General features: G+C 45.7%; 2 protein-coding genes across 2 annotated transcripts in view; one reads left to right on the top strand and one right to left on the bottom strand.

The window, feature by feature from the left end:
- The window catches only part of LOC110527562 (transmembrane protein 163), a 43,090-nt gene extending 40,581 nt beyond the window's left edge, over positions 1 to 2,509 (top strand). Inside the window, exon 8 of the mRNA XM_021608930.2 lies at positions 1,236 to 2,509. Coding sequence (XP_021464605.2) covers positions 1,236 to 1,296 — 61 coding nt within the window. The 3' untranslated portion in view covers positions 1,297 to 2,509. The remainder of the gene's footprint in view (positions 1 to 1,235) is intronic.
- A 5,273-nt stretch (positions 2,510 to 7,782) lies between these two features.
- LOC110527561 (alpha-1,6-mannosylglycoprotein 6-beta-N-acetylglucosaminyltransferase A) overlaps positions 7,783 to 14,912 on the bottom strand; it is a 118,073-nt gene continuing 110,943 nt past the window's right edge. Inside the window, exons 15-17 of the mRNA XM_021608927.2 lie at positions 14,451 to 14,525; positions 11,992 to 12,149; positions 7,783 to 11,338 (exon numbers count right to left, since the gene is read on the bottom strand). Of these exons, the coding sequence (XP_021464602.1) occupies positions 11,140 to 11,338; positions 11,992 to 12,149; positions 14,451 to 14,525 (432 nt within the window). The 3' untranslated portion in view covers positions 7,783 to 11,139. The remainder of the gene's footprint in view (positions 11,339 to 11,991; positions 12,150 to 14,450; positions 14,526 to 14,912) is intronic.

Here is a 14,912-nt window from a genome sequence, read left to right as displayed (position 1 = left end):
GTGTGAATGGGCAAGACAAAAGAGTTAAGTGCCTTTGAACGGAGTATGGTAGTAGGTGCCAGGCGCACCGGCTTGTGTCAAGAACTGCAACGCTGCTGGGTTTTTCAGGCTCAACTGTCTCCCGTGTCTCAAGAAGGCTCCACCACGCAAAGGACATCCAGCCAACTTGACACAACTGTGGGAAGCATTGGAGTACATGGGTCAGCATCCCTGTGGAACGCTTTCGACACCTTATAGAGTCCATGCTCCAACGAGCTGAGGCTTTTCTGAGAGCAAAATGGCGGGATGCAACTCAATACTAGGAAGGTGTTCCTAATGTTTAGTATAGTCAGTGTGTTTTTAAATATGATCATCTTTGAGAAGTAACAACCACCAAATGAAAAACCAGACAGTCAGGGAGAATCTAAAATTACAAACATGTCATGGCATGGGCCACCCATTCATTTTGTTATGTTTGAGTCACTCAGATAGCATAAGCCATGACAAAATGTGTAGAAATGCATGGAATTATCTTTTAAAAAAAAATAATAATTTCTCTCATTCCTTTGACAAAAAGTTTCCTGCAATTCTACACAAACTTTAAAACTGTAAAATGTTCTCTCCGCCCCATTGCAAAATGTGCAGAAAATTTGCTTTAAAACTTTGGGGAGGCCAAGAGGACGGCCTCAAAAAAATGTGGTCACAGACGGCGCCATTGGAGACTCCCACTACCACAACCCCCCCTTACGCTAACTTTTCCACTGCCGCTGAAGAAAATCCTATGGGAAACAATGCACTACACTGGCAGTGCAGCCTTTCACCAGGCTTGGCAGTGTTCTGTCCCAGGGAGCATTCCAATCATGAAAGAGACTCGGGGGAGAAAGAAATCCAAACATGACACCACAGGGTGCATCAACAAATGCACCAATAAAAGCAGCTGCAGTGGTTACACAAATGTACTCAAATAATCAGACGTGATAGGTTCAGTTACTCAACACATTCTGAACTTCCTCTACAATGAACGACGGTTTTCACTCATTTAATATTGGCAATGAAATGCAGTTGCATCTCTCCCTGTGTGTGTGTGTGTGTGTGTGTGTGTGTGTGTGTGTGTGTGTGTGTGTGTGTGTGTGTGTGTGTGTGTGTGTGTGTGTGTGTGTGTGTGTGTGTGTGTGTGTGTGTGTGTGTGTGTGTGTGTGTGTGTGCCTGTGTATGTTAGCGATTTCATTAATGTGAATGTCTCTTTCCTGTCACAGGCTGCTGGTTGATATGGTCCCTCGAGTGCGACAGACGAGGAACTACGAGCGCTTTGAGTGACAGAAGACCACGGGAAGGGCAGCGAGGGCTCAGTGGGGGATGGGTTCTAGGTTATATACAGTACGTGTACGTCCAGTGTCTGTTCTAGGATATGTATATCTACGCCCAGTCCCTATCCTGCTCAGCTCCATTCTTCCTGGTAGATCTCTCCAGTCACCATGACAAACCTATTGATTGATTTAGACCTCACTTGTGCCAGCCCAGTGGCATTTTAGTGAGACCCAAGTGGTCCATTCTGCAGCGTTCCCCCTGTCTCTCTCTGACTCCGAACCTGATCCGTCCATAGGAGTCATTACGAAGTCAAAGGGAAGACGGAGGAGGTTTCCCTCAATGTTTCTCCTCCTCCTCTGCCGAAGCAGGGGGAGGCGGAAGGACAGACCGAAGAACGTGGCCTGCTGAGTCGTCAGGAAATTATGCCACTGCCGCTACAAAGGCACTGCACATTGTCCACTGATTACAGTCTGGTGTTCATATCTCTATCTCCACTTGGACAAGATGGCTGATTCAGATATGCATCTCAGTCCTTATGGGATTTCAATGGTTTCTAATAGGCTTTTTCTTTTGTTCAGTCTAATGTGTCCCCAATGGCACTCTATGCCCTTTATAGTGCACTACTTTTGACCACCCTATTCCCTTTATAGCGCACTACTTTTGACCGGGGCCCATAAAAAGTGCACTATGTAGGAAATAGGGTGGCATTTGGCACACACACACAGCCTATTTCTGTTTATGACACCACTGCTCAAAGTAGATGTGTTGCGTTTATGTAGTCGTGATGTAGTAACAGGTAAAGTATATTTTAGGGTGGTAGTTGCTACTATTCGTAGCTATAGGGCATGTTTGCTATCCCCCAAAAAATCAGCAGGGGAAATTGATTTCTGAGATGCCCATTGTATTATCAATTGTAGACACAATAGTATAGTATAGCAGTACACTGTGCAATAACAACATGACAGACGACTCTTATCAATGGCTTGTGTCCCAAATGGCACCCTAATCCCTACATAGTCACTATGGGTCCTGGTCAAAGGTAGTGCACTATAGGGAATAGGGTAATATTTGGGACAAAACCTGTATCATTTGATTAGTGAATATGAAAGCACAAATGTCCCTGTCAACAACTCATGTATGGATTATGTGTTTGCTGTATTGTTTAAGAGGGCCACATTAAGGGGTGTTGAATAAAAGCCTGTGGCAGACCATCAACAGACAACATGACTGGAGACAAAGACTCTAGCCAGAGATTACCGCGCTGGAATTAAAAAATTAAGTATTTTTCTGTGCACCACAGCCAAGTCTGTTGGCTAGAGCACAACAGGTCATCCCTTTTTAGGCCATTCTCTCTTCCTTATCTAATTCCTTAACCATGTCTGATGGGGGAAATACGGTCGTCCTGGCGAGTAAATATACCATATACAATGATATTGTTTAAAGCTTTCACAATCTGCCACGATGGATGTAATTATATATGTAGTATATACACTACATGACCAAAATGATGTGGACACCTGCTCATCGAACATCTCATTCCAAAATCATGGGCATTAATATTAAGTTGGTCCCCCCTTTGCTGCTATGACAGCCTCCACTCTTCTGGGAAGGCTTTCCACTAGATGTTGGAACATTGCTGGGGGGACTTGCTTCCATTCAGCCACAAGAGCATTAGTGAGATCAGGCACTGATGTTGGGCGATTAGGCCTGGCTCGCAGTTTGTATTCCAATTCATCCCAAGGCCTTTCATGGGGTTGAGGTCAGGGCTCTGTGCAGGCCAGTCAAGTTCTTAGACACCGATCTCAACAAACCATTTCTGTATGGACCTCACTTTGTGTACGGGAGCATTGTCATGCTGAAACAGGGGACTTCCCAAAACTGTTGCCACAAAGTTGGAAGCACAGAATTGTCTAGAATGTCATTGTATGCTGAAGATTTCCCTTCACTGGAACTAAGAGGCCTAGCCCGAACCATGAAAAACAGCCCAGATCATTATTCCCCATCCACCAAACTTTACAGTTGGCACTATGCATTGGGGCAGGTAGCGTTCTCCTGACATCCGCCGAATCCAGATTAGTCTGTCGGACTTCCAGATGGTAATGCGTGATTCATTACTCCACCACTCTAGCCGACGTTTGGCAATGCGCATGGTGATCTTAGGCTTGTGTGCGGCTGCTCGGCGATGGAAACCCAGTTCATGAAGCTCCCGACAAACAGTTATTGTGCTGACGTTGCTTCCAAAGGCAGTTTGGAACTCGGTAGTGAGTGTTGCAATCTAGGACAGCACATTGCCATTGCCTGACTTGTTGGAAAGGTGGCATCCTATGACGGTGCCATGTTGAAAGTCACTGAGCTCTTCAGTAAGGCTATTCTACGACCAATGTTTGTCTAAGGAGATTGCATGGCTGTGTGCTCTATTGCATGGCTGTGTGTTATACACCTGTTCTACACCTGTCAGCAACAGGTGTGGCTGAAATAGCCAAATCCACTCATTTGAAGGGGTGTCCACATGCTTTTGTATATATAGTGTATGTGGTTTGCAAAATGAAAAGAATCCACATAAATCATTGTTATGTGAATTACATGAATACAATGTTGACATTATACAATTACATGCATGCAGTGTTGACATACAGCAATTCAATGTTGACCCATTGCACAAGGAGTGCACTTAAGGGCTCTATTCAATCCGAATCGCGGAAATTCAGCATTACAGCATGATTGAAGGCAATGTTCCCGGGTTGGCGGAGACTGCGTTCACGGTAAACACTGCAGATGTGGACTCAATAGGAAATTACCTTGAAATCAGTAATGCTTCAGGATACAGATTGAATAGAGCCCTAAAGGAAGATGATTGAAATCGAGCCTTCAAGCTGTGCATGCCGATTCAGTCTTTCAGAATACTGTACCAATGAAAGTTGACAATAAGACATTAGTTATTATAGTGCACTATAATACAAAATACATTTTTGTACATATAGAAAGGGATTTTTGTTTACAGGTGGGACGGGTCATTGCACTCACTCCAAATGGCTTTTTAGACCAGGATTCAATCTGAGGCTCGTTATAGAGCAGTGCACTGGACAGGCAAAAATGCACTTTTTAAAGTTAACTTACACTTGAGCCGACATTCGCAGCATTTGCTATAAATGCGATCTCCACGAACGCTGGGGAAATTGCCTTTAAAAGGGGCGCTGGGGCCTCCCAGGTGGCGCAGTGGTCTAGGGCACTGCATCGCAGAGCTAGCTGTGCCACCAGAGACTCTGGGTTCGCGCCCAGGCTCTGTCGCAGCCGGCCGCGACTGGGAGGTCCGTGGGGCGACGCACAATTGGCCTAGCGTCGTCCGGGTTAGAGAGGGTTTGGCCGGTAGGGATATCCTTGCCTCATCGCGCACCAGCAACTCCTGTGGCGGGCCGGGCGCAGTGCACTGCTAACCAAGGTTGCACAGTGTTTCCTCCGACACATTGGTGCGGCTGGCTTCCGGGTTGGATGCGCGCTGTGTTAAGAAGCAGTGCGGCTTGGTCGGGTTGTGTTTCGGAGGACGCATGACCTTCGACCTTCGTCTCTCCCGAGCCCGTACAGGAGTTGTAGCGATGAGACAAGATAGTATCCAATTATTAGTAGTTACTACGAAATTGGGGGGGAAAAGGGGGTAAAATGAAAAGGGGCATTGTTGCATGTCAACTGTGCTGCACTATAACATACTCTGGATTGAATCATGGCCTGACTCTAATTCTTACCAACACCTTTTGTACATAGCAATGAATTCTTGTACATATTGTAATATAAGTTGATATGTTTACATTGGTATTGCCAATTTAAGCAGAAACTAGATTGGCTAGATAATCGGTTGCGGTGTTGTTCTGTATTAAGAGTGCTAAGTCAATATTTGTCTTCTCAAAGGAAAGTGTTATAGACGTACTAAGTTCAGGATCTAGGATGGGTTTCAATTCACTTCGATAATGTGATTGAGCAAGAGTTGCACCACTGTAACCTTTTGTTTTCTGTGACTGTTTTCAGTCAAAAAGGATGGATACTAAAGCAACCCCCTAACTTTATGGCTGTGTTCCAGGCTGACTACATTGCAGAAGCATGCCAGATCTCACAACGCCTAACCCTAATATCAGTTTACCACATCACGGTGGATTCATCTAATACCCGACTCTGTGGCCGATGACATGGCACACAAGCATTGGTTGATCCAATGCATGTCTGCAATGTAGTCGGCCTGGAACGTGACAGGCTCCTTGGAGCACCATGGCTCTTAGCCCAACGGCCAGCAGGAGGCGATATTGAGTCGTTTCATCTTACCTTCCAAACGCATTGTAGGAAACTGTGTATCCCTCGTGGACGGTTCGTACCTAAAACATCCTCTATTCAGGCTGCAAAGGTGTCGATTTCCTCCTTAACTATATTTAATGGTGAGAAGGTGGGGGAAATATGTACTTTATGCTACCATGCTAGAGTGGCTAATGCTACTTCATGATGTTGCTCCATGCGTTCAGCCAGGGGTAAACAACAGACTGCTGCAACATGCAGCCGAATACACTTGTGTAACTCGTGGACCGCTTCATACCTAGAACATTCTCCATTCAGGTGTCAATTTCCTCAACTATATTTAATGGTGAGAGGGCAACATAAATGCCTAGGAATGGTAGTCCCGGATGTGGCGTATCGTGTTCAGCCAATCAGTTTGCAGCAGTCTGTTGTTTACCCCTGGCTGAACGCAGGGAGCAACATCATGAAGAAAGCATTAGCATGAATAGAGAATGTTTTATGTACGAACCGTCCACGGGGGATACGCAGTTTCTCTGGACCCCAGCAAGGTTTTGTTTCAAGGTCTGACCCACTGGGCACGGTCATCAATTCAACACTTATTCCACGTTAGTTCAACCTAATTTAATTGAAATGACATGGAAACAAAGTTGATTCAACCAGTGTGTGCCCAGTGGGGAGGCACTTTTTCAGTCACATTCCTGAAGCCCAAGAAACAAACACTTAACGTCCTAGTACACACGGCAATGAAAAAGGTTTATAAATTACTTTTAGAAGGGTTACTTTCAAAAGTATGTGTTAAATAAAAGTAGACCGATGTCAGGCACATGGTCCCTCAGAGCTTGTGGGCCCCATGCTTTGTGGGGGCTGCGGGGTGTCTGGTAGGCCGGTGGATACTTGCTGCAAACAATACGCTTGGACGGTAAGATGAAATGACTTAATATCAACATCTGCCTGGCCTTTGGGCTACATGGCTCGCTGGTCTCGGACACCAATCAAAGACAGTGAGGTATCAAAGGAGGCATATCATTTATTAGCAGATGGAAATCCTTTCCAAGCCACAATTGCACTGCACAGAAACAGCCTTAACCATTGACCTGGGGCACATTCTGTAAGTAAACTGCTCAGAACATTGCAGAAAGAAATGCAATGCATAGAGCTGACATGATGCATAATTTTACAAGACAGAAAATCATCTCTGCTTCTACAAAATGCATTTCTATGATAATTACATATTAATATGAATATTGTATAACATTGCACACATCTGAACAGACCCCAGAATTCTGGAAATGAGAATATAAACTTTGAAAGTTTACTTGCAGGGAATTGCTCTTGTAAACAGTTGGAAATGCTGTCGTTTGTGATTCTCTTCTTAATGTCTAGCGTAGTTGGTAATGTGTTCATATGAGGTCTATGCTTGCTGCAGTATGTACTCTATATTATTTACACATTAAACTCACTGTAACACCCCTAATGTGTTAGGGGTGTTTCTACACATCTGAGAGAACTTTACTTTTTGGGAGAGCGGGCACCAAATGTAAGAAAACGGACAGAAACTGGGAGTGATTACCAGAACTTGGCCAATAAGAAAAACAAATTTTTGTTTTCAATTGGAAAACATTTTAAAATGTTTTCATTTACATGACTTAAAGGACACGAAACAGGAATATATATATTTTAAGGTACTGCAAAACAGTTTATTTGAGCTCCGACTTTGAACAGTAATCACACAAAACTCAGGGCTGGAATCAATCCGTATTGCCGAAGTTCAGCCATATAAGCTTGCTTGAAATGTAAAGGGAATTTCCCATTGGGCCGACATAATGTATGCAGCAGAGTTTACCGTGAATGCAGTCTCCACTAATGCGGGAACATTGACATTTAAAGGCAATCAGGCTACAACGTGGAACTTCAGCGCTACCGATCGAATCGAACCCTCAAATGATTTGGTTTGTAATGTATGCACAACGTTGTTCAGTGGTCTCAACGTTTTTGAGATGGCAGCAGTTAAGATTTGCATAGGCTTTACACAATCAACTGTTAGGAAAACATTTCAACAGAAAGGCGGACTACTACAGTTTGCAAACAGACACGCACAGTTGAGCCTCAGGACAATGTAGGCCACTCAGTCATGAAGTGCGTAGTTTTATGTGCGAATGCAAATGTTATGCCTGTAGTGTAAACAATGTACATTTCGATAAAACACACAAGACAGACCCAGTTGTCACAGAAAAAGGTTTATTGAAAAATAAAGTTATATCCCCTTTAAATTGTCTGCAACTGTGAAAACAAAATGTATAATTTTTTGTACAGTCATAATTTAGTCCCATAACAATCGCTGCTTTAGCTTTTCCATGATTGGCTTAAAACAAGGTTGAGATTGAAAAAGAAAAGTCATAATGGATACACATGAATGCAAAATGCAGATTTGACAACGGAGACATTCGATGTTGGGTTAAAAGAGACACAAGGACATTTTCTCATGCCCATAACACATCTTCCTTTCAGCTATCGTATTTACAGTTCCATTAACCGTTTTGGGACAAACCAATTTAAAAAGAAGACCATTTACAGAGGCTATTTATGTTGGTTGTCAAGATCCCTCGGTGTATACATGACAACCAATGAAAGGAAGGAAACAGTTGACAACATACTCAAAATAAGCCTGACTCTAATACGAGCAGAACAAGGCCGCTGCCACAAAGAAGCAGAATCTTTCATATGCTGCATTTTACCCCACTAAAAGCCTTCGCTAAACATGTCCACAACAGCATTAAGAGACATATGTTTTAACCATCACCACTAAGTCCAACACATACAATTACTGTTTTACCTTTACAGTAAATGTTATAAGAAGCATTATCCTTCGAGCAAAGTACGAGATCTCAACTAACAATTCTCTCTGGCACTAGGTCCGGTTGATCAATAGGGCAGGTACAATAAGCGGTCTAGTAATAACCATCAAAAGGCACGTCATGTACTTTTTAAAACCGTTGCTTGGCTGCAGATCGTATACACAGACGTAATCAAAACTGACCTGGACAGTACGGTGAGGGGGGGGGGAGCTCGTCATAAAACGCAAGTGACCATCTAAAAGACAACGTATCTATATTTACAAAATGTGCAAATGGTTTGCATTAAGATCTGAAAATAAAAAACAACACGAGGTTCTTTGCTGGCATTTACAATAAAAATTAAAAAAAATGTGCGCGCTGCTTTTTGTCCCGATGTCGTCGTCATCACCCCGAAAAACACAGTGATGAGAGGAGCGAGACGTCTATGTCACTACTGTCCAGTCCAACACATTTCGTCAGTGTCTAAGTGGACGGTCGGTCTCAAGGCGTGTCTGAAATGACACCCTATTCCTTTCGCAGCCATGTTGCCAAAGCATTTGGATATTCTCTTTGCCATTCCTCATTCTCTCTCATCACTGTTGCTGGAGGTTGGAGTCAGATGGGACAAACAACTCCCGTCTAATCCATCCACTTGAATGTACACGTTATATTATTTCTTCCATAAATAAAATGACCCTCTGTAAAATCTCCTTTTCTATAAATAAAAAGAAACAATTCAGCAAACACAGAGAAAGATCTGTATATAAAACACATTTAAAAATAATTTAAAACCCATATGAAGAATATACAGTATTAGTCATATATGTTGTTAAACTTCAGTAAATTAGGTTAAAGTAGTGCATTATTTCCATTCACAACAAGGACTACTAATTCAAGCTTTTATTGACACGTAAAAAAAAAGAAAAATAATTGGCAGGCAAATTAGGATCCTAAACGATCTCCAAATGAAGGAAACAAGTAAAGTTGCAGGTGTGTGTGTTGCTCTTGTCAAGAGCTATAACTTACAGTGCATCCATAGAAATGATGTTTGTGTGTGTGTGTGTGTATCTTTCGGGTCGACTGTATACATAAAGGTTTTAAATATCTATAATACAAGTACTCATGGTCAATATATCTCTTTAGAATCTAGAATACGTTCCCGATAAATCTATTGTGGTCAAAGCAACGGTCCTATGTGATACTGGTGATTGAGCATACTGATGTTTGATCTGCCAGAGGGGCCCTTTCCCACTACAGCTGTGATGGTGTTCTACTGTCTACAGAACAGTACCACACTATGTCATCACTGTCACATGTGACTGATCTGACCTGATAATCCTGTTAAATTTTTTTTTTTACATTTGATTGAAATTGATCAATGACTAATTATTATTTTCATTAGCCACTGGCAATTATTTGGCACACACCTCTTATCCCCAGCACATTCCAACCGGTCAGTCAGGTGTGTGTGTGAATGTGTGCGATTTCGAAAACTCAGCCTCTAGTCTGTACATTGGGAGCATGAGGAGGGGCAATCTACCATGCAGGGCTACAGAGGAGCCATGCTGGACGGTGTGTGTGTGTGTGAGGTGTAGTTGGGAATGACCACGAGGGACAATGCCTCAGGATTAAAAATGATTTGCGATTTAGAACATTTCAAAATCAACATTATATCTACATCTGACCCGCTCCCCTGTCCAGACGCGACGATGGGGAGCGGTACAGTTACAGTGTAAAACTGGCTCTGCTTCGTCTTGTTCTTCACACTTAACTTCCTTTTGGTCAAGTTTCCCCTAGGTACAGATCTAGGATCAGCTTCCACTCCCCCAATCATAACCATAAATAAGGGAAATGCAAAACTGACCATAGATCAGGGTCTATGGGAAACTTTCCATTGGAGCATACCATTCAGAATACATGCCCTGTGCATTGCTTCATCCTAAGTAGTACGCTAGTGTGGACATTGAAACAGAGCCTTACTGCCTGGGGACGGCCTCTTATGGGTCTCCAGTGCAAACCTACATAGCTAAAAGAGTTCAAAGATAAAAAGGGGACAGGGGGGCAGAGAGGAAAGCATGCCGAGTGTAGCGACACACCAGCTCGTTGGTCCCACGATGCGACTACAAGCTTGGAGAGATACAGTGGGTGGAGTCACTGGCCCACCGGCTCCAGTACCACCCACTCTCACACATCCTAGGGGCAGTAGTGAGCTCTGTTGCTATGCGCTCTGCCTCAAATATACAGCGACTCCCATTGATTCAAGTAATTCAGGCCGATGCGCAATGTCTCTTTTTTCTGTACCCTCCTTTCCTCCTGCCAGGTGCCTTACTGAAAACTTTTCCATTGACATTCCTAGTTCCCAGAGTATGTATATAGCTCACTGGCCTCTTTCTGTCCACCATTTGAATTTCCACAGTTTGCTGCCGATGCTGTGTCTGTCTGACGAGCTGATCAACATGCCTTAAAAGGTCAAAGTTCAGGCGATTAAAAACAGACATAAATAATACAGATGTCTCCTGGTTGTCTGGTTCCCAGGCTGCTCTTCCTCCCTCCAGAGGCCTGGCTGTGGGAGGAGTTAGGCTGCAGGACTGCAGGTGTGGAGCCAGGGAGAGGAGTCAAGCCATCTGAGTGGTTAGAGCTAGAGATCCCCAACCCCCCCATTCCCTGCAGCTCTCTGGAAGGGTACGGGGGTCCAATCCACTCCAGTTCGATCCTCTCCACACACCCAGACAGACAGGGGCTATAGGCAGCCTTTGCACAGCGCCACCTGGCCCTTCATGTAGTCCCGGCAGGGGCAGACGCGTTTGAGGGAGGGGTGGGCGCCGGCGCAGCTGAACAGCAGCAGGTCCGACTGGAAGACGCAGTGGTGACGTGCGTCGCTGTACGCAGGCACCACCGTGTCGCCCGACGACTCCACCGTCTGGCAGTCCATGCCGAACCTCAGAGGGAAAATGGGAAATATGAAATTCTACTTCATTGTCCACACAGGGAAATGAATTATGCTGCCGGGAGTAGATAAGACACAATATACACAGAACAAAGACACACAAGAAAAAATGTATCTGTACATAAACATCTGGGATGTCATAGAGACAGACAGAAAGAGACAGATGGACAGACAGGTCAGACAGGCAAGCAGGTAGAAAGACAGGCAGACACAGTCAGGACAGACAGACAGATTGAGCATCACTGTGTCTGAAGCTGGCCTGGATACATACAGCCTGATACAGCAATTACATTGAGTCTTGACGTCTCGATAACCATTCCCTGCTGACACCGATGAGTGAGTTGAATTTGAAATGGCTCAAGTTGACATTTGACAACTGCAATAAAATGACGTTTCCCCTCTGATATCGGTCTTATCATTTTGTCTCTGAAACGTCATAAAGGGAATAACTTGTGTGCGACCTCTAGTGAACCAAATTCAGCACAGCAGCAGGCAAGTATTGATCGTCTATTAATGCTATACTGCCATCTGTTGGGTAAAAAGCAAAATGCCTGTGTCAGACGTGCATTTGTGTGTGTGTGTGTGTGTGTGCGAGCGCACAAGTGTGCATACAGGTTAAGGTGTACTGTAGGTGCACACACTAACCGGGCCAGGTCCTTGTCCTTGTTGAGGTGCTGGAAGAAGGAGGGCTCGCAGATGAGCTGCTCCGCCTGACACACCTGCTTACAGGAGCTCCCCGGCTCAGCCAGCCTCACCTGCAGAGCACTGAGGGGAGGCCACATCACCTGGCCATGGCAGAAATCCTAGAGGGAGGGACAGGGAGAGAGGACAGGGTTGAAATGGGGGAGATGGGAGAGGGAGAAGGGTAACAGGGAGGGAGAGAGAGAGAGAGCGAGAGAGACAGGGAGAGAGGAAAGGGTTGAAATGGGGGAGATGGGAGAGGGAGAAGGGTAACGGGGAGGGAGGGAGAGAGAGCGAGAGAGACAGGGAGAGAGGAAAGGGTTGAAAAGGGGGAGATGGGAGAGGGAGAAGGGTAACGGGGAGGGAGAGAGAGAGCGAGAGAGACAGGGAGAGAGGAAAGGGTTGAAATGGGGGAGATGGGAGAGGGAGAAGGGTAACGGGGAGGGAGAGCGAGAGAGAGCGAGAGAGACAGGGAGAGAGGAAAGGGTTGAAATGGGGGAGATGGGAGAGGGAGAAGGGTAACGGGGAGGGAGAGAGAGAGAGCGAGAGAGACAGGGAGAGAGGAAAGGGTTGAAATGGGGGAGATGGGAGAGGGAGAAGGGTAACAGGGAGGGAGAGCGAGAGAGCGAGAGAGACAGGGAGAGAGGAAAGGGTTGAAATGGGGGAGATGGGAGAGGGAGAAGGGTAACAGGGAGGGAGAGCGAGAGAGAGCGAGAGAGACAGGGAGAGAGGAAAGGGTTGAAATGGGGGAGATGGGAGAGGGAGAAGGGTAACGGGGAGGGAGAGAGAGAGAGCGAGAGAGACAGGGAGAGAGGAAAGGGTTGAAATGGGGGAGATGGGAGAGGGAGAAGGGTAACAGGGAGGGAGAGCGAGAGAGCGAGAGAGACAGGGAGAGAGGAAAGGGTTGAAATGGGGGAGATGGGAGAGGGAGAAGGGTAACGGGGAGGGAGAGAGAGAGAGCGAGAGAGACAGGGAGAGAGGAAAGGGTTGAAATGGGGGAGATGGGAGAGGGAGAAGGGTAACGGGGAGGGAGAGAGCGAGAGAGAGCGAGAGAGAGAGCGAGAGAGACAGGGAGAGAGACGGGGAGAGAGACGGGGAGAGAGACGGGGAGAGAGACGGGGAGAGAGACGGGGAGAGACGGGGAGAGAGACGGGGAGAGAGACGGGGAGAGAGACGGGGAGAGACGGGGAGAGAGACGGGGAGAGAGACAGGGAGAGAGACAGGGAGAGAGAACACCGGAGAGTTATACGAGAGTCATTTCACTATCCGTCGTGAATAGTCAAAATACAAGAACGAGTGAATGACAGATAGAACGTGGAACCGTAGCATTAAAAGAATGACAACAGCTCATATTGTGGTTGCACTGTAGCCATTGTTGTAGCAACATCCGTCGATAGGGCAGACGGCACACTATTTGACAGCTTGTTTGTTCGCGGTGTGTAAAGTGACATTTCTCCTGAGACCTATTTCCCACGGCTGGCATAGGACCCTTTTGGGAGATGACAAGTGTGCATAGGGACGTCTCTTCATGCAGACAGGCTCAATCAAATGTATTTTAGAAAGCCCTTTTTTAAAATCTTTTTACATCAGCAGTTGTCACAAAGTGCAGCAGGACAGATGCAGAGGGAGAGAGGGAGGGAGACGCCGAGGGAGCAACGGACACAGAGCCAAGTCTGTCACCCCTTCCAACTTTACAACTCTGCTAAAAAGATACATTCGGAACCCAATCTGTTCACAGTCGGCGAAGAGAGAAGCAGCTGCGGGCTGTCATCAGTAGCTACAAAGTCAACACCGAGATAAGAACCTTATAGAAAGATGGTACACCCTGCAAGACAGGAGATATAGTATGCATGGGCATGACAAATAGAGAGGTGGTAGGAGAAGGAGAGGCCATTTTGGCTCGAACCTGAAACAGGACGGAGATCCTTTTTTTCCAGTGAAAGTGCACTGTAGAATACTCCAGAGGCTCTGACACCCTTTCCACACTAAGATACTAAAATGGACAATATTGAAAGAAAGTAAGGCTCAGTTCGTTAATGGGGAGCCAAGCTGGCCCGTTAATATACCTGTGCCTGTAATCAAGAAGCGTCTCAGAGATGGAATACTGATCTAGGATCAGGTCACCCCTCTTATTTATGATGCTGTAAAACTGATCCGAGCACTCCTACTCTGAGATACTTTGTTTATACGGGCCCTGGCGCCAGTCCGCCGAAGCCATCAGAGAGGCATAGTTAGCTAGCCACGCCCTGCCTAGACCACGCCAGACATAAGCAGCGTGTAACAAAACTATGCTGATCTTGTACCGAACTGTACTTACTGGAAAAGCGAGCCAAAAAAATGACAGTTAGGGTCGGCACAATAGTGTGTAAAGGCTCTGACGGCTATCCAGGAGAATGGAGAGGACAGTTATAGCGAGGCCGTACCTGATTCTCAATGAAGGCGTTGACTCTTTGCAGCATCCCCTCACAGGTGAACTCGTAGGGCAGGTAGGGCTCGATCTGAGGATGGAAAACACAGAGTCAGGCTACAGCACTTTATAGGCTGTAGAATGCCAGTCAGCTTGCTAAGAGTATGTGTCTATGGTGGGACAGGTACCATAGTGGGTCAGTGAGAGGAGAGGAGAGGAGAGGAGAGGAGAGGAGAGGAGAGGAGAGGAGAGGAGAGGAGAGGAGAGGAGAGGAGAGGAGAGGAGAGGAGAGGAAAAAAGAAGGAAAGAAAAAAATAAAAAATAAAGAATGAATGAAAAAAAGAAAGAGGGGTATGTGTGCGTGTGTGCGCTTCAAAACTCTCCAACCCTGACTGAGGTCTTCTAGACAGACACATTCCTGAAATATATACACAACTACCTACAGTAGCACCGAGGATATCAGCAAGAACTCCACACA

This window comes from Oncorhynchus mykiss, chromosome 7 (assembly GCF_013265735.2).
Source record: "Oncorhynchus mykiss isolate Arlee chromosome 7, USDA_OmykA_1.1, whole genome shotgun sequence".
Taxonomy (NCBI): Eukaryota; Metazoa; Chordata; class Actinopteri; order Salmoniformes; family Salmonidae; genus Oncorhynchus; species Oncorhynchus mykiss.
Note: the sequence above shows the minus strand (reverse complement) of the source record. Positions and strands in the feature narration are given on the sequence as shown.